A 17795-nucleotide genomic window follows, 5' to 3' on the forward strand; every position below is an offset into this window, starting at 1 on the left:
CTCTAAAGTGATTATACCAATTCGCTCCCACCAGCAGTGTATGAGTGTTTCTGTTGCTCCACATCCTTGCTATCACTTGGTATTGTCAGTCTTTAATTTTTGTCCGTAAGATGTCAGTAAAATTATAGTTAATTTGCACTGTATTATTAGGGAGGTTGAATCCTTTTCACGTTTATTGACTCTTCCTGTTTCCATTTTTGTCAATTGCCTTTTCATTTCCTTTGCCTATCTTTCTATTGTATTCATTAAAAATATATTTATTGAATGTTTATTATGTACCATGTACTATTTTAGGCATTTCAGATGTGGTAGGAATAAATTTCCACTGCATATGGCTTATATATTCTAGAAAGGGTGATGCACAGTAACAATATAAGCAAAATAATTAGATAGTGTATTAGAAGGGGATAAAGACTATGAAGAAAACAAAACAAAGATCGCAAGGATTGTAGGGTAGATTTCATAGCCTGGGCAGGCCGTAATGAGAAGTTAATATTTGAGCAAGGACTTGAAGGAAGTGAAAGATGGAGCCATGTGCCCATCTGGTGGAATGGTTTTCCTAGGAAAGAATTAGAACAGCTACCTAAGCATGGAGAAGAGAAAAGGAGGTCGGTTCTGAGAAGTGAGAGGCTGTGGGGCTCTCTGGTGCAGATGAAAGGCAGAGAAAGGACTTTGGCTTTTATATTTTTTATATATACACATGCGTGTTTACTCAGTTTGTTGTGCTTTTCTCTCGTTGACTTTTTAGCAAATGCCTTCTTTAACTACAGTCACCTACCATTTTTGGTTAGTTACTTCCGCTTCCCTGCTACCACTGCACTTGGCACAGACTGTTTTAGAACACTTACCAAATATTAATGCATCTTTTCATTATTGTTCAGTAAATTCCAGGATGTAGGATCCTGTCTTACAAATTATGTCCCGGTAACTACCACATAATGCGTACTCGATGAACGTCTGCAGAGGTAAGTGGGGAGAAGTGGTGTGGTCTGTTGTCACTTCCACCTGAGGAAAAGTGGATGATGTACTTCCGAAAGGTGAAGTGGAAAAGGGTTGAGATAGGAAATGGCCTCACACTGCAAAATGCTTTGGCGCATTAGACCGAGAATACTGATATGCTTGCGCTACGAATTAACCCTTGCTGTTATTCGATCACTTAGATGATAGCTCCAGAGAACCACTCTCATTTTACTATACGCTGCACCGTGGAAGGGAGGTTGAGGAATTCGCCAAAGGTTAAGCTGTGCAGGTTCTGTCACAGCTTTTTGGAGATTTGTAGTATTTCCCTCTGCCTTTAGGCAAGCCGTCAAAGGCAGTTAAGGGCAGAAGCCGAGACATAACTCAGCTAACACACACCAGCTTCCTCCAGCGCTCGCTTTAGACGCTCGTGTACTCATTGCGCATGCGTCAACGTTCCGCTTAGAAATGGGCGGGGTACAGCCTTTGCCCCGGTGGAAATCCTGAGCGAGGCTGAAGGAGGCTGTTTCCAAGGTGACGGTGTGGCGGCCTCGGTGGTGGATTGAGCGGGTCTGAGCGAGGTTCCCAGAGGGCTGCGCGTCCCCGTCCTGTCGGCGCCGTCATGGCGGGTTTGCTGAAGAAGGTAAGGTGACTGGAGGTCACTGTTGGACTTTCGATCGTGGGGGTAGAGTCAGCCCGAAAGCCTTTCATCCCGCGGGTGATGGCCGGAACTGGCGCGGGCTTGCCGCGGTTTTGGGGGGACTCGTTCAGCTGTGTCCTCAGAGATGACAGATTTAGTAGCTCCGCCCCAAACTAGTGGCTCTGAGAGACCGATTGCTGAGTTAGGCCAGTTTTAGCCAGGGGACTGGTGGTTTTGCGCGGAATTGTATGCAGCGTGAATCGTGTTTTGTTTCCGAACAGACCACCGGCCTTGTGGGATTGGCTGTATGTGAGAGTCCGCACGAGGTACGTGCTGCTTCATTCCTGACATCGCAAGGACGACTAGACCGCTGTGACCTTGTTGGAAAGACCAAGGGGATGTGGATATTTCAAGCCTGAAATTACAGCTCAGCCTGAGAGCTGTCTTAAGACAGAGCAGTGCCCACTTCGTTGAGCGGTGCCGTGTGTTTGTGCCGTGCGTGCCCCCCGACCTCGTTCTTCAGCCACTTTCCTTGCCAGTTTCTCCGTAGCCTTCTGGTGGCTTCACCTGTACTTGTTTGAGGGCCCTCCCGTACCTGTAGCTCCATTTTCCACCTTTAACCCCCGCCTCACATTTTCTGCCGTAGGTGTCTCATATTCCAGCACACTCTGGCTTACGGAATATATCGCTCTAGCAACTAACCCCTATGTCATCAGTTTTCCCTTCTAGTGGGAATGCTTCCATCTAGACTTCAGAAACCTCCTGCCGCGATCCCTCTCCTCCTTCAGTAATTACACCATTTCTCTCCTCCCCTTTATAGATGATTGGAAAGAGTTATCTGTACTTAACTGTCTCCATTGTCTCTTACTCCCCTTTGAATCACTTCAGATTTGGCTAGAACTGCCCTTTTCAAGGTGACCATGATTTCCGTGCTGCTAAATCCAATGGTCACCTCACGTTTCTCATCTTAATTGACCCATTAACAGCACTTGCCACATTTGGCGCTGTCTCCATCAAGCATTTGGGGCTTGGGGACACCTCAGTCTCCTGCTTTTTTTGGTTATTTTTCCCCCTTACTTTCTTCTCCTTCTCCTATTCTGGTTATTTCTCATATCCCCACTTACAAATTTTGGAGTGCTGAGACTTAGTTCTTGGAACTTTCCTCTGCTTATATTTGTCTCCTTGTCTGGACCCAGTCTAGTGGTTTTAAATACCATTTATACACTGATAACTGTTAGATTTCTGTGCCAAGCAGGGACCTCTACTTATGAGAGTCTTCTCTATTTAATTGCTTAGTGGATATCTCCACTTGAATGTCAGGCAACCCAAACTTAATGTTCAAAATTGGGTTCCTGTTCTTCTGTGTAAAATCTGCTCTTCTCTCAGGCTTGCTTACCTCAATGAATGGCTTTCCATTCTTGTACTCACTCAGGTCAGAAACCCTGAAATCATGTTTAATTTCTCTCTCTTGCTCACACCCCACATTTAGTACTTAATTACATCCTCTAGGTTTCTACTTTTAACATATATCCAGATTTTGAGTACTTCTCACCATCTCCTCTGCTGCTACAATGTTCTCAGCTACCATCATCAGGCTGAAGCATTTGCTTCCGAACTGCCTCTCCTTCTTTGTCACTGCTTCACTTTAGTCTTTTTTCAGTGAAGCTAGAGTCAGTTTGACACATATGAGTCTGGTCATGTCTCTCAGCGGAACCCTCCACTGGCTTTTGATTTCACTCTTCAGTAAAGAAGTCCTAATAAAGGCCCTCCAGACCGCTATTTAGCATTCTGAATTCTAGTAATTTATCTTGCTCATTGACTTTCTCTATTAGAAGGTAGATTTTCATGAAGGCAGGGATTTTTTATTATTTTATTCACTGCTAGAACTACAATGAGCACATGGTATGTGCTCAGTAAATATAAGGTTTGTTAAACGAATGTTGTGTAGTTCTTATGAGTTCATAATGACTCATTATTGTCTAAAATGGAACTCACGGTTCTATATTCTAGCCACATGCTGTCCAATAAAAGTATAATGTGGGTTATAAATATAAACTCTGTTCGTAATTTTAAATTTTCTAGGACTCACTTTTTTTAATACAGAAAAAGGTAAAAACTAATAATTTTATTTAATATATTTAAAACATGTTAATGTTTTATTTATTTTAATAAAATGTTACCATTCCACTATATAATCAATATAAAGATTAATATATTATACTCTTTTTTTATACTAGACCTTCAAAATCCACTGTGTATTTACGTTTATAGCACTTTTTAGTTCAGACTAACCACATTTCAGGTGTTTGATAGCCGTATTTGGCCAGTGACTATTGGGCAGCAAAGTCAAAGGAAACTAGAACTATATACTAATTACTTTATATTCCTTTTATTTTTGCCATTCAGTCCTATGTGTGTATTCCATGTGTAAGGTTGTCTTTTCCTACATCTTTAAGTGCCCAAGTCCTATCATTCCTCCAGGTCTATCTCAGATACTTCTTTTTCTGGAACCTTTCTCTGGTACCTGCTGAAGTGACTCCCTCCAATAGAACAGTGATGCTAACATTTATTGAAAGTTAATGTGTGCCAGATACTGTTCTAAGCTATACAACAACGTATGAAGCAGGTATTATTAACATCTCCATTTTAGAACCCAAGTCTGTTTAATTTGACATCTCAATTGCCATATCCTTTGCTAAAATTAAGCAATGAGGCTGAAAACCCATGTATAATTCAGATTATATGTTATCTGATAATTTCTACATTAGTATAGTTAAAAAATATTCTCTTATGGAACATCGTATCAAATGTCTAAATAATGTCTAAATACGCAGATTGCTTTTTAAGAAAAGCAATTCTTAGAGGCCCTGAAGGTTTATTTGTTTATTCATAATGTATATTGTGAATATATATGAATGAAACTAGGTATTAGCATCTGTGGATTTTATATAGTTAAACTAAAACATTTCAAATTAAATACAAAGAAATAATAAATTCTTCATCATGTATGTGTATTTATGATTATACTTACTACTTGTGAACATTTGTGAGTTAGCATCTGCTATCACAGCTTCTTACATGTGACTTTATCCAGACTGCTGTATGTGAACTTGAAGTTCAGTGTGCTTCAATACAGGCTGTACAGTGATTCAGTTCTCTTGTTCCTTTCCTGTTAAGCCTGTGGTGAAACCTTCATTCACGTGATACCAACTCCGTTATCATAAGCTGAAGTATTAGGACTACATTTAGTTAAATTTGATCATCCTGATAATCATTGTTTTACTTATACAGAAATTCAGATAAGAAAAATTGAAAAAAAAATCTGATTTTGTAGTGCTTAGAATCTCAATTTGAGAAATAATGATTTAGTAAATGAGTTGATTTTCGGATTAGATCATTAGTAATAAGTTAGAATGCAGTTTTATTTTTACATATTATCATACCTTTGGCTTATATACAACTTTTGTTGTTCATGCATTGTGAAAAGTATCCATATTTCTACATTTAACCCTTGAATAGCACAGGTTTGAACTGCTTGGGTCCACTTATATGCACATTTTTTTTTTCAATAAATACAGTACAGTGCTGTAAGTGTATTTTCCTTAAGACTTTCTCTTTCTTTTTTTCTTTTTTTAAAGATTTTATTTATTTATTTGACAGAGAGATCACAAGTAGGCCGAGGAGGGGGCGGTAGGGTGGGGGAGGTGGGAAACAGGCTCCCCGCTGAGCAGAGAGCCCAATGCAGGGCTCCATCCAAGAACCCTGAAATCATGACCTGAGCCGAAGGCAGAGGCCCAACCCACTGAGCCACCCAGGTGCCGCTCCTTGAGACTTTCTTAATAACATTTTCTTTTCCCTAACTTACTTTATTGTAAGAATATAATATGTGATGCATACAACATATAAAATATGTGTTAACCAACTGTTTGTATTATTGGTGAGGCTTCTGGTCAATAGTAGGCTATTAGTTAAGTTTTGGGAGAGTCATAAGTTATATGTGTGTTTTCAACCATGCCAGGGACTGGCCCCCAACCCCAGCGTTGTCCACAAATCAACTGTACTCACATTTTTCCTCAGTTATAAAGGTGATAGATAGTGCATAGACATGAAGAAATTGCAACAAGGAAGAGTTAAATGCTTTTTAAAAAACAGATGTGAGGGGTTTTTGTTTTGTTTTGCCTTTTTGTAATTTGTGAGACTTTCTGAAGTATTCTGTTGAATCTTAAGATGATATTTTAAACTGAAAATGTATATGATTTGTCTTTTCAGAGGCTAAGAATATTGTACACAAAGATTCTTGATGTTCTTGAGCAAATTCCTAAAAATGCAGCATATAGGAAGTACACAGAACAGATTACAAATGAGAAGCTGAGTATGGTTAAAGTGGTAAGTAGCTGACTTGATTTTGTTTTCTTGGATATATGGTTTCAATGCAATATTAACAAAAAAGTTCAGTTGTTTATTTTTTGCATATTCCACATATGGAATATATTTTGCTCTTTTCTGTTCTTTGCTTTCCTTCCATCCTTTGGCCCTTCATTCAGCAAATTCCTTTTTACTAAATGTGTTCCATGTGCAAGCCACTGTTAAATACCAGAGTGAAATAACATTAGGTCTCTTCTCTAAGTTCACATTGTTCTTTTTACCTCTCTTCCTGATCAAGTCCTTTGTTGATTTATTGACTTATCTATAGATATAACAATTCTTACCTCTTTTCTCTAGTTTCAGAGTAGAGAAGAATGAAAGGAAAACAAAAAATGTCTGTTGTGTTTAAAAAAAAAATTCTCAGAAATAACTATTTTAAAAAAGTGCTTTGTTGGGAGCGCCTGGATGGCTCAGTGGGTTAAAGCCTCTGCCTTTGGCTCAGGTCATGATCCCACGGTCCTGGGATCGAGCCCCGCATTGGGCTCTCTGCTCAGCAGGGAGCCTGCTTCCTCCTCTCTCTCTGCCTGTCTCGCTGCCTACCTGTGATCTCTGTCTGTCAAATAAATAAATAAAATCTTTAAAAAAAAAAAAAAGTGCTTTGTTGCAGAAAGGACCAACTCAGTCTCTTAATCACCAAAAATTGTATCAAACATTTTTATGAGCTGATTCTGTGCCCTCCCCCCCATTTGTATGTTGAAGCCCTAACCCCTCTCCAGTGTGGGTGGAACATCTGTAGAAGTAATTAAGGTTAATGAAGTCCTAAGATTGGAGCCCTGATTCAGTAGAATTAGTGTCCTTATAAAAAGAGACAGCCATGTGAGGAGGACTCAATGAAAAAGTAACAATCTGCAAGCCAGAAAGAAACTGTTTCTGAAACAGTTTCATCAGAAACTGACCTTACTGCACCTTGATCTTGGACTAACAGTCTCCAGAACTGTGAGAAGATAAATTTCTGTTGTTGAAGCCACAGAGTCTGTGGTATTTTGTTGGCAGCCCTAGCAGACTAATAGAAGCATTTTATAGGTTTTAAATCAAAGGCCCTAGCCAGACACACCATAAACTGCTGCTAGTTCTTTTATACCAAACTATATTGCACTATTGTACAATTAAATTTTTCAATTATTAAATTTTCACACTAGCAATTATTTCACGGACTTTTGTAATTTTCCAGAAGTGTTCATAAACTCTAAAAGTAGTTTACATATAAGTAATAAGTGTTCCTAATACATTTTTCTTATTATTATGTTACCATGCTCTGTAGTCCAAAGAGAATAATTATTTTTCCCTAGGTATGCAGCAAAACAATTTGATTTAGAACTTTTATTCTTAGCTTGGCAATTCTGAAAGTGGCTTACAGATGAAAGTCTGTAAGGGGAAGTTCAACATTTCTTTTGATTTCATGTTTTCCTTAAGGTAAAATGGGCTTATGCATTTTTTTTTTTTTCCATCACAGAGTAAGAAATTTCCCTTTCTCTTTTCATGAGGTAAAGCTCTTTGAGTCTTTCTCTGCTTTCCTTCTCTGTAACCTTATCCCACTTTAATCGTTTTTCTCTGTTTCCCTTTTATCCACGGATTTAATTAACTTTCAGATGGCCTCAAAATGTATTTTCTTAAAAAGAAAATTTTTATTTTTATATCTTCCTTTATTTTTGCCCTATTTTTCTTTTCTCTCTTACCCAGTGTCGACCAAAGAAGAGTTTACTGTCATTACTTTCACTTATTAGTTAAAATAGTTTTCTCTGACTTGGACTCTTTTAATTGTTGTGTAACTTACTGGTCCATGTGTAGTTCCATCATACTTCAGTATATGCCCCACACTGCCAATAGAGGTTTTTTTTTTTTTTCCCCAGTATATAAATCTGATCCAGATGTGGTTTCTTGGTTAGTGTTTCTCAGACGCGGAATTTAAGAATTTTTGCTGAGTTAGTTGTATGAAACTCTCCTAACTGCTTTTATCTCCAAGCCTTTCTCTGATGTACAGCCAGGTTTGGGAACCACTGACTTACATGTTAAAGTCCTTAGAGTGGTATGGAAGGTGCTCCAATGTCTGACTCTGGGTTATCTTCTGAATCTTGCCTTGTCATTTCCAATTTCATACCCTAAACTTCAGCAATACCAAACAGCTGATAATTTCGTGATTTACATGTAATTTTATTATTGTGTTTCTTTGTATTTTCTCTTCCCTCTTCCTGGAATACTCTTACCTTGTCTTTCTGGCTTATTCAAGGCCTCAAGATCCGTTACTTCCTCTGTGAAGCCTTTTCGTATCTCCCTAAGTAGAGATTAACAACTTCCTTGCCTTTCTTACATTGTACCTGTCACACTGTATTTTATTTATGTCTTCTCTACTAGTCCATAAGCTACTTATGATTGATGCTTGCATTCCTCTTTGTGTCCCAAGAATTGAGCATAGTGCCTGGTGCTTATATAAGGTCCTGTAGAAATTTTTGTCTATCCAAAAGGCTACATACAAATAGTTTTAATAATCCCAAGCACTGTATAATAGTTGTATCATTGATTCCTGTTTTTGGTAAAATTATTACAGATTTTTAACCCTCAATAGAGTCCTATATGAAGTCTTCAGTAAATATTGTTATGATTATAAAATATCTATTTACTAAGCCTGAAATGGAAATAAAAGTAAATATTTTTTCAGAGGGAGATAGAATATTGGTGAAAAGTATTGGTTTGTGGCCTGTCCAAAATTTTCATCTCAGCTCTAATACTTATTTGCTGAGTGACTAATTGGCATATTGTCCAATTCTTTGTCTCAGTTTCCTCATCTAAAATTCGGGTATAATACCTACTTGAATACTTATTGTTAGGACTGAATGAGGTAATTATGTACAGTGTTTAACGCAGTTGCAAGCACATGGTGATCAGTACATGGTAGCTTATTAAGCTTAAGGATGTTCTGTCACTGTTAAATAGAAGTCATATTATTAACTTACCTTCAATAAGACAAATTTTGAATTTTTTCCTAGCACAGTATTCTCTTGAGTTGGAAATATTGAACCTTCTTTGCCTTCTTTTCTTCACTCTCCTGGGTCTCTTAACAGTGACCACCTTCCCTGTTTTGCTTTTGGAGTTCGGCTTTAAAGCTCAGTTAATTCTGAGTTAAACAGTCTTTCTCAAACATGTTCATCTGCTTTCCTCCCCCTTCTTTTCTAACTATTTTCATTTATTCAAGAAACATTGAATGCCTTTTATATGCCATGTATGTTTGTAGTGATGGAAGCCAGTGCCTATATGACAATGAACAAAGTAGATAAAAATCCCTGCCTTCTTGGAGATTACACATTAATGATGGGAGGCAAAGAAGTAAGTAAGTTAATAAAGAAGTACATTAAATAGCATGTTAGAAAGTAGTTAAATGCAGTGAAGGAAAATGAAAAGAGAATGATGTGTATATAGGTGATGAGGGATGTTACGATATATATTTGTTTCCTCTGCCTGTCCTAATAAACTTGGTGGCTTAACACAATAGAAATTTATTCTTTTACATTTCCAGAAGCCAAAAATCCTAAAATTAGTACCAAGGGCCCAAATCAGGGTATTGACAAGATTGCATTCCTTTTAGAGGTTCTAGGGTAGAACCTGTTCCTTGACTCTTCCAGCTCTGGTGGCTTTCAGCATTTTTTGGTTTATCATTCTAATCTCTGCCTCTGTGGTCACATTACTTTCTCTTCTGTGCATCATTTCACTCTGCCTCTGTCTTTAAATGATTCCTGTAATTGTATTTAGGGCCTACTTGGATAATTTAGGATAATCTCTGTCTCAAGATTCTTAATTACATTTGCAAAGTATTTGCCCCACAAGGTAACATTAATAGGTTTTAGGGATTAGGTCATATACATTTTGTGGGGCATTATTTAACCTACCACAGTATAAGTTACTATCAAGAGTGGTCCTCACTAAGAAGGTGATATATGAGCAAAAACTTGGATGGAAGTGAAGGAACAAGTCATGCAGATATCCCTGGTTAGCCAGCAGATGCCCTGAAGCAGGAACGTGCCAGTTCCTGTAGAAAATATCTTTGTTTTTTTTCTCCTTCTTTTCATTCCTTTTGTGGGTCAAAAAACCATCCTTTTTACACCTTATGTATGTGTAAGTATGTATAGAACATGGTTTCTGGATCTCACAAAGCTCAGTTTACTAGCAATAAATACATGTCATTGTATTTTCTAGGTAACATATTAGCATTTCTTTTCTAAAAAACCTTTTATTGAAGAATAATGTACAAAAGAAATATGCAAAAATCATAAGTGTAGAGCTTGATGAATTTTCACAAAGTAATCACACCATGTTAACACCAAATCAGAGGACATTTTCAGAATGCCCAAATCCTCTCTTTTTACCCTCCAAGTTAGTACCCTCCTAAAGATAACTACTCTTCTGACCTCTAACACCACAGGTTCATGTCACCGGGTTTTTAACTTTTTATAAATGGAATCTAAGTCTGTGCTCTTCTGTGTATGATTTCTTTCATTTAGTATTATGTTTGAGAGAATCATCCGTGTTCTTGCATCTAGTTGTAGTTCATGTATTCTCGTTGCTAGGTAGTATTCTGTTATATCCAAATACTATATTAATTAATTCTATATATGATTATTTGAATTATTTCTAGTTTGGGGTTATAATTTGTGCCGCTGTGAACATTCTTGAACATGCCATTTGGTTAATGTATTATACTTTTCTGTTTGGTATATACCTAGGAGTAGAATTCTGGGTTGTAGAGTAGCATTTATTTTGAATACTAATGCTCTCAGAGAAAATACAGGAAATACTAAGAAAATAAAGTAGTATTTTAAAATCTGTATTTTATTTATTTATTTTTTTAAGATTTTATTTATTTATTTATTTGACAGAGAGACACAGCGAGAGAGAACACAAGTAGGAGATGTGGGAGAGGGAGAAGCAGGCTTCTTGCTGAGCAGGGAGCCCGATGTGGGGCTCAGTCCCAGGACCCTGGGACCATGGCCTGAGCCAAAGGCAGATGCTTAACAACTGAGTCACCCAGGTGCCCTAAAATCTGTATTTTAGAAAGACTGAGGTGGACATCATATTTCTTACTCTTGATAAGCAAGTTAATATTAAGACAGAAAAACAATAAAATAGTAGATGAAATGGGTTTCCACCAGATATTTGGCAAACATTAGTAAGGGCTTAATAAAATAAAAATTAATTATGTTTGCTATAATAAGTGCTATTTTATATTTGGGTCTTTTTATTTTTTTTATTTTATTTATTTTTTATTTTATTTTTTTTTAAGATTTTATTTATTTATTTGACAGGGACAGATCACAAGTAGGCAGAGAGGCAGGCAGAGAGAGAGAGAGAGGGAAGCAGGCTCCCTGCTGAGCAGAGAGCCCGATGCGGGACTCGATCCCAGGACCCTGATATCCTGACCTGAGCCGAAGGCAGCGGCTTAACCCACTGAGCCACCCAGGTGCCCCTATTTGGGTCTTTTTAATTAGGATATTGAAACATTTAGATACTGTGCTTCTTTGTTTAAATCTTTTTTTCTTTTTTTCCCTTAAATTGTAGGAACCAGATGTTAAGAAATTAGAAGACCAACTTCAGTGTGGCCAACTAGAAGAGGTTATTCTTCAGGTAAACAAAAAGTTGAATATTTAGCTGTTTGGCTTTAAATGGTCAGAGGCACAATACTTAGAGACACAAAACTGACATTCCAGAAAAAATAAAAAACCCTAAATTTCTTTATTTAATCAACTCTCAAATATAAGAATAATTGCATATAGGAAATACTTCTGTCATGTATATATCAATTAAATATTTATCAGTAATTATAGTTTGAATTTATGAGGCTTCTGTTGGAGATTTGGAGTTGGATACACCTTAAATTTAATCTGTTAGCCTTTAGTTCAAACTAGTAACACAATATTACTATTATTTGAATAATTTTATCTTTTTAGATACATACTTTTGTGTTTTAAAGGCTTAGTATATTTTTAATATGGAGAAATACAGGTTTTTTGAATCACAAAATCATAAAATGAAAATGTATTTTTATTTTTTACTTTGATTAACACATCTGTGCTTTTTTTTTTTTTAAGATTTTATTTATTTATTTGATAGACAGAGATCACAAGCAGGCAGAGAGGCAGGCAGAGAGAGAGGAGGAAGCAGGCTCCCTGCTGAGCAGAGAGACCAGTGTGGGGCTAGGTCCCAGGACCCTGGGATCATGACCTGAGCCAAAGGCAGAGGCTTTAACCCACTGAGCCACCCATGCGCCCCCTGTGCCTTTTTTTAAGTTGTGCATTTTTCCCCCAATTATTAATAAGGTTAAGCTTAAAATATGTTCTTGTATTTTGTGTTTTATATATTACATCATTCATGTTTTTACTCTATCATTTGTTTTTTTTTAAGATTTTATTTATTTATTAGCATTTATCTTCTATATTTCTTTGAATGTTTTTTAAAATAAAAGAGATATTAACCTTAAACTTTTGCTATATTATCTGCACATATTTTTAGTCTCCTCTTTGCCTTTTGACTTCAACTGAATATTTTCTCTCATATGTAAAGATGTTTTAAATTTTTATTTGGTCAAATCACATTCTCCGCTTTGCCCCACCACTTCACCACCCACCTCCCTGCCACAGTATTACAGGTTCAGACATCTACCCTTAGAAGCCATCTGACACTCAATTCTGTTTCATTTAATTTTTTTTTTAATTTAAAGAAAATAAAACCATTTCTTCAGTTTTATTAAAGGACAAATAAAAGGATATAGTGGGTAGTATTGGTGATTAGGGAGGTATATCACCAACAGACATGATACACAAATTCAAAAGAATTGTTAGATGGCTCTGTTAAAAGAGGAATAGGGCATTCATCCGGCCTTTTATGAATGTAGACTATTTCAGTCATTCAGAGGCTGATTTTCTTGGCCTTCTATTCATTCACCAGCTGTTGTACCATATGGCAATTTGCTGCCTAACTTACTATTGCCCTTTTCCTGTTCCTTTTTCTTTTTTGTCAGATCTCACTTTGATCATGATTAGTTTAACTTACACATTAATTTATTATGCAGTTACAGTCTTAGGGTGCAATAGCTATTTTAAGTCAGCTGTGCCATCTCTACAATTTCATTGGCAGTATTAAGCTTAAATTTTAGTAATGTTTTACTTAACCTAAAATATTTAAAACATTAATTGAAACCTATAACCAATATAAAAATATTGTTATATTTTATATTCTTTTTTATATGAAGTCTTTAAAATCTTTTGTGTACTTTATACTTGCAGCATGTCTGAATTTGAACTAGCTGCATTTCAAATGCCTACTCAATAGTCACATGTAGGTAGTAGCTACCATTTTTTTTTTTTTTTAAGATTTTATTTATTTATTTGACAGACAGCGAGATCACAAGTAGGCAGAGAGGCAGGCAGAGAGAGAGGAAGAAGCAGGCTCCCTGCCGAGCAGAGAGCCAGATGCGGGGCTCAATCCCAGGACCCCGAGATCACGACCCGAGCCGAAGGCAGAGGCCTAACCCACTGAGCCACCCAGGTGCCCTAGTAGCTACCATTTTTGACAGCCCATTTTTAGAGGGATGATAGAAGAAGGAGGAAAAGGTGCTGTGTTAGAGGTAAGGAAGAGACCAGGAATGGGCAACAGAGCTCTCATGCAGCTGAGTCCAGCTACCTGAAATGGGGTTGACCTCGTGATGGTTTAGGGTTAGGCACCCTCCCCACACTACACGATGCCTTTGGGGCTTAAAGAAAGCATGAATGGTCAACAGACCCAGGCCAGAGGGCTGTCAGGGAAACAGCCATTGTTAGGGATATTTTAAATTAGTATTTATGGTATTTTCTAACTCATTGTTTGTATACATTTTAGACTTGATGCTAAACATAGATTGGCTGTTTTGACCCACTGGCATAAATGAGGCATTGCCTTTCTTAAAGAATTACAGTCTGTGATGGAATCTGGCACTTATTCTGTATTTGAATTCCTTTTCTGACCTCCTGACAAGTGTTTAACAGTGTTCTTCTAAGTTAGCAGAAGTTGTCATAGGTCTTTTTGTTGTATAAAAATGTGAAATAAAAAGAACCTAAAGTATTTGTTAAATAGTTACAAATTTGTTTGAAGGGAAAAAGTTAAATGTAACATAATCTGACTAAGGAAATTAATTCAATCAGTAAATTTTGTGCCCCTATGATATTCTACACTCCATAGATTATTGTTTTACAAACTGTGGGTCTCAAGTGATTATAGGTCAGGAAGTCAGATAGATGGGTTATGACTAGCATTTAAAAAAAAAAATAGAAAATAATGTATCATAGCTAGTAAACATAATGATATTTTTAGTTTTGTTTTATGTGCATATTATGGATCCTTTAATAGAATTTGTTGTGTTTTACTGTGGGCCATGATAAAATAAAGCTTGAAAGCCATTTTCATAGGTAAGAGATATTCTTCTCATTCTCAAAGAATTTATAGTCTAATGGTGAAACAGACAATTAAGATTGAAAATTCACCAAGTAAATTTTTGAACACTCTAATAGCAAATTTTAATCAAATAGAAAATATCAAAAGCCATCCTTTCTTGCTCATGATTATGTAGCTATGAGAATTAAGATAATTTTATTAATAGTGTTCAACATTTGATGGTAGAATAGCTTATTAGGTATTAACATGAAAATGGTTTTAATAACTGTATTTCAATCACTAGCTATGATAAATATCTGTTAGTGTAATCAAATGATTTTTTAAAAATTTTTATTAACAGGCTGAAAATGAACTAAGTCTGGCAAGAAAAATGTTACAGTGGAAACCATGGGAGCCTTTAGTGGAAGAGCCTCCTGCCAACCAATGGAAATGGCCAATATAATCATCATTAAATGATTAGTGTGTTGATGGGAAATGGATGTAATTAAATGTTCTATTAAAAATGTTTCTATATTATTGACATCTTATAATCAAGAAAACTAATACAGAACATATTTAGGACACTTCTTAAAATTGATGACTATGGTAATAAGGACTTGTGAATCCATTTTTGATATGTAAAGCATTCTTTTAAATTATCTCAAAGATTTTTTGTTACTTGTTTTTTGTCTTTTTTTTACAGAAAGGTTGTAGAAAGATTTGAAAGTTAATTGGAAAAATTCCTGTAGATTTTCAGCACAGAAGCCATAACCAAAATGTTAAGTATTTATAGTGGTGTCTTCAACAGATTATTTAATGATTTTTATCTTGAAAAAAAGAAAAAAAAAAAACAGGAAAGATACTTAATTATTATTATTGTTTAGATAAATTTATAGGTCACTAAAGTGAAGTAGTAAGAGTAAAAGCCATCAAATTATAGTTGTACAGTTGAGGAAATTGATTTGGTATTTGAAAGAAAAATTTCTTTCTTGAAAGAAAAAATTTCTTACAGTGGTAGTTGGAAAAACTTTTCCATTTGTGTTATTTAAAGAAGTTAGCTTTCTGTTCCTTAGCCTTTAGTTTTCTTGATCAACCAAAGCTTACAGGATAGAGATTGAGTATATGTAAAAGGAGAGATATCAAGAGTTTCTAAAGTTTATCTGACATACAGATAGATAGGCTTATATTCAGAACATCTTAGTCATACATAGGTTGTAACTTCAAAGTGGAATCACGAGGTAGTTTTCACTAAGTTTCCAATATGAGTGCAGTTGAGTATCAAACCTAAGATAAATGCTAATTCAAGGGAAGAAACAGTTGGCATAAATTACTTTTCATGTGTCCTCAGTACTTAAATTTGGTATTTTTTAACTTCAAAGATAGTACTTTTGTGTGTGTTTGTACACATATGTTTTTGTGTCCTTTGCTATCCCTTGTGGCAAAGCAGAATCATTCAGAATTTTCAGAATGAGAAATTTTTTTTTTCTGATATATTTCTCCCCTTACAGAGCTGTAAATTGAATGGTAAATAAGCATTAATTGAGGTGGATTGAGTTACTTTTCAGCAGTCAGAATGCAAGAGAAGGCTTCTGTGGGGAAAGTGGAAAAGCTTTAGAGGGAGTCAGAGGTCCAGGGGTTCTCATCCCATGGTCCCAGTGCCATCAAGAGCTCAAGTGGAGGCAAGTTGTCAACCTGCCAGATTGACCTATTTCCTTCTTTGTAAAAAAAAGTAGAACTTATGATTTATAACTTCCTTTTCAGTCCTAAATATTTGCTTTAAATATAATACATACAGATGTAAAAAAATACATGATCTTAAAGTATATCTGTATAGATAATTCAAGCAGATTTCCTAATCAACCACTTTTTTTTTAGGTCCTTTGAGCACATGAACACAAAGATGGCTTGATGTCTCTATCAGACTTTCTAGTCTCACCTCCCACGATTATTGGGCATCATATATTTTACAAACAGGGTTCCTGTAGCTGTTAATAAAAAGGGGACCATATTGATGTTTGCATTAGAAATGCTAGTGGTAGAATAGTAGTAGTATAGTAATAATATAATAACAATAATTAATATTTGTTAGTTTGCCAGGTACTGGTCTAAGTACTTGACTAATTTCACTCTTAAATCTGCACTACAACTCCTAAAAGAGTGATCCTGTAAATTGTCTCCATTTCTCCAGGTAAGGAAACCAAAATTCAGTGTGAGCAGTGTTCTGCAATCGTAGGCCACCATAGGCAACACAGGCACCTTGGAAAAACAGGTGAATAAGTGGTGTACTAATTAACCGAGGTCCTGTAGCTAGCTAGTAAGATGTGGAGCTAAATTTTGAATCTGGGAGTCTTGCTACAGAACTCATGTTCCTAACCATTATATTATTTTTATGAATATTCTTGCATTGCTGTCACTCCTGCCTATACCATAGGGACTGTACTAAAATAACCTATTTCTTGCTTTCTTGATTTGTTTTGTCAAAATGACTATAAAGAACAAATAGGAACAAAGATAGTAAACTGGATTTCATTTTGTACAAATATCTTCATATGGATTATAGGTAGATAATATAAATGGGGTAGGTATTTAAAAGGCATTTTTGTGTGGGGCATGTTTTTACATTTATTAACTGCCATTCCAACTGCCCATACACCTTACATCTGATAGTTTTTACTCCTTCAAAAAATTTTCTGGTTGCTCTGTAACGTCCAGATTAGGCTTTCCTGATCCATTTACAAGTGATTCTTCCATTTAAAGATATTCAGTGTTGCTGAGTGGCTTCTAGACTAACTTGAGTAATTTTCAGAATGGCCCATTTCAATTCCTCCTAGGCGTCTTAGGTTTCATTCAGATTAATCACACACCAGCCACTTCAAAAGAAAAAGAAGCTAATCAGTTTGAGCTTTGCAAACAAGAAAGTGGCAGCAAAGTTGACACTCCCTTTCTTCTGTGAACTGATTGCAGAATATTCAAATTTATCCCATTCTTTCCTTTGGGATAGAAATGATTTGTATCTAGGATGATATATAATTTTTTGTTCAACCTGTAATGATTTTGAGAGATCAAAGAAGTATTAATAATGTCATAAAGGTAACAGGTATAAACTGTGACTATCATAGGCTAATGGTATGTGGCACCCAGTGGAGTAAGTAAGGCTCAGCATTGAGGGGTGCCATCATTTCCACACCGGAAGTAACAGAAATGGTCTTATCTGAGTAGAAAGGCTATGATGTCAGCAGTGGCAGCCATTGTGAGCCACCAGGCCTCAGGTTTCCTGTGTCCTTTCATTCTCCATTATTCTACTTCCTCCCCACACCCCAGCTTCTCAGAATTGGGGGATGGAAGAAAAGGAGCTTACCATTATCATTCCCTTTTCTAA

General features: G+C 36.2%; 1 protein-coding gene across 4 annotated transcripts; it reads left to right on the forward strand.

Moving 5' to 3' along the window:
• The first annotated feature begins 1464 nt into the window (after positions 1-1464).
• Positions 1465-14942, forward strand: LOC111151938 (NADH:ubiquinone oxidoreductase subunit A5). 4 transcript variants are annotated; one of them, XM_022510166.1, is made up of 5 exons: positions 1465-1600; positions 1879-1923; positions 5867-5983; positions 11570-11635; positions 14778-14942. In XM_022510166.1, the coding sequence occupies exons 1-5, from the start codon at positions 1580-1582 to the stop codon at positions 14877-14879; spliced, it is 351 nt and encodes a 116-aa protein (XP_022365874.1). In that variant the 5' UTR covers positions 1465-1579; the 3' UTR covers positions 14880-14942. The 4 variants fall into 4 exon arrangements, with proteins under 4 accessions (XP_022365874.1, XP_022365876.1, XP_022365875.1 ...); XM_022510168.1 differs by lacking the exon at positions 5867-5983 and having other exon boundaries at positions 1499-1600; XM_022510167.1 differs by lacking the exon at positions 1879-1923 and having other exon boundaries at positions 1500-1600.
• Positions 14943-17795: the final 2853 nt, after the last annotated feature.

Source organism: Enhydra lutris, unplaced genomic scaffold (genome assembly GCF_002288905.1).
Source record: "Enhydra lutris kenyoni isolate GAN:26980312 unplaced genomic scaffold, ASM228890v2 scaffoldscaffold27, whole genome shotgun sequence".
NCBI lineage: Eukaryota > Metazoa > Chordata > Mammalia > Carnivora > Mustelidae > Enhydra > Enhydra lutris.

What these genes read in the sequence shown, in the direction of transcription:
- LOC111151938 (XM_022510165.1), top strand. Translation starts at nt 1,846, where the DNA reads ATGCAGCGTGAATCGTGTTTTGTTTCCGAACAGACCACCGGCCTTGTG. An exon ending in TATGTGAGAGTCCGCACGAG is followed by an intron (nt 1,924 to 5,866) that starts GTACGTGCTGCT and finishes TTGTCTTTTCAG; the next exon opens with AGGCTAAGAATATTGTACAC. An exon ending in AGCTGAGTATGGTTAAAGTG is followed by an intron (nt 5,984 to 11,569) that starts GTAAGTAGCTGA and finishes CTTAAATTGTAG; the next exon opens with GAACCAGATGTTAAGAAATT.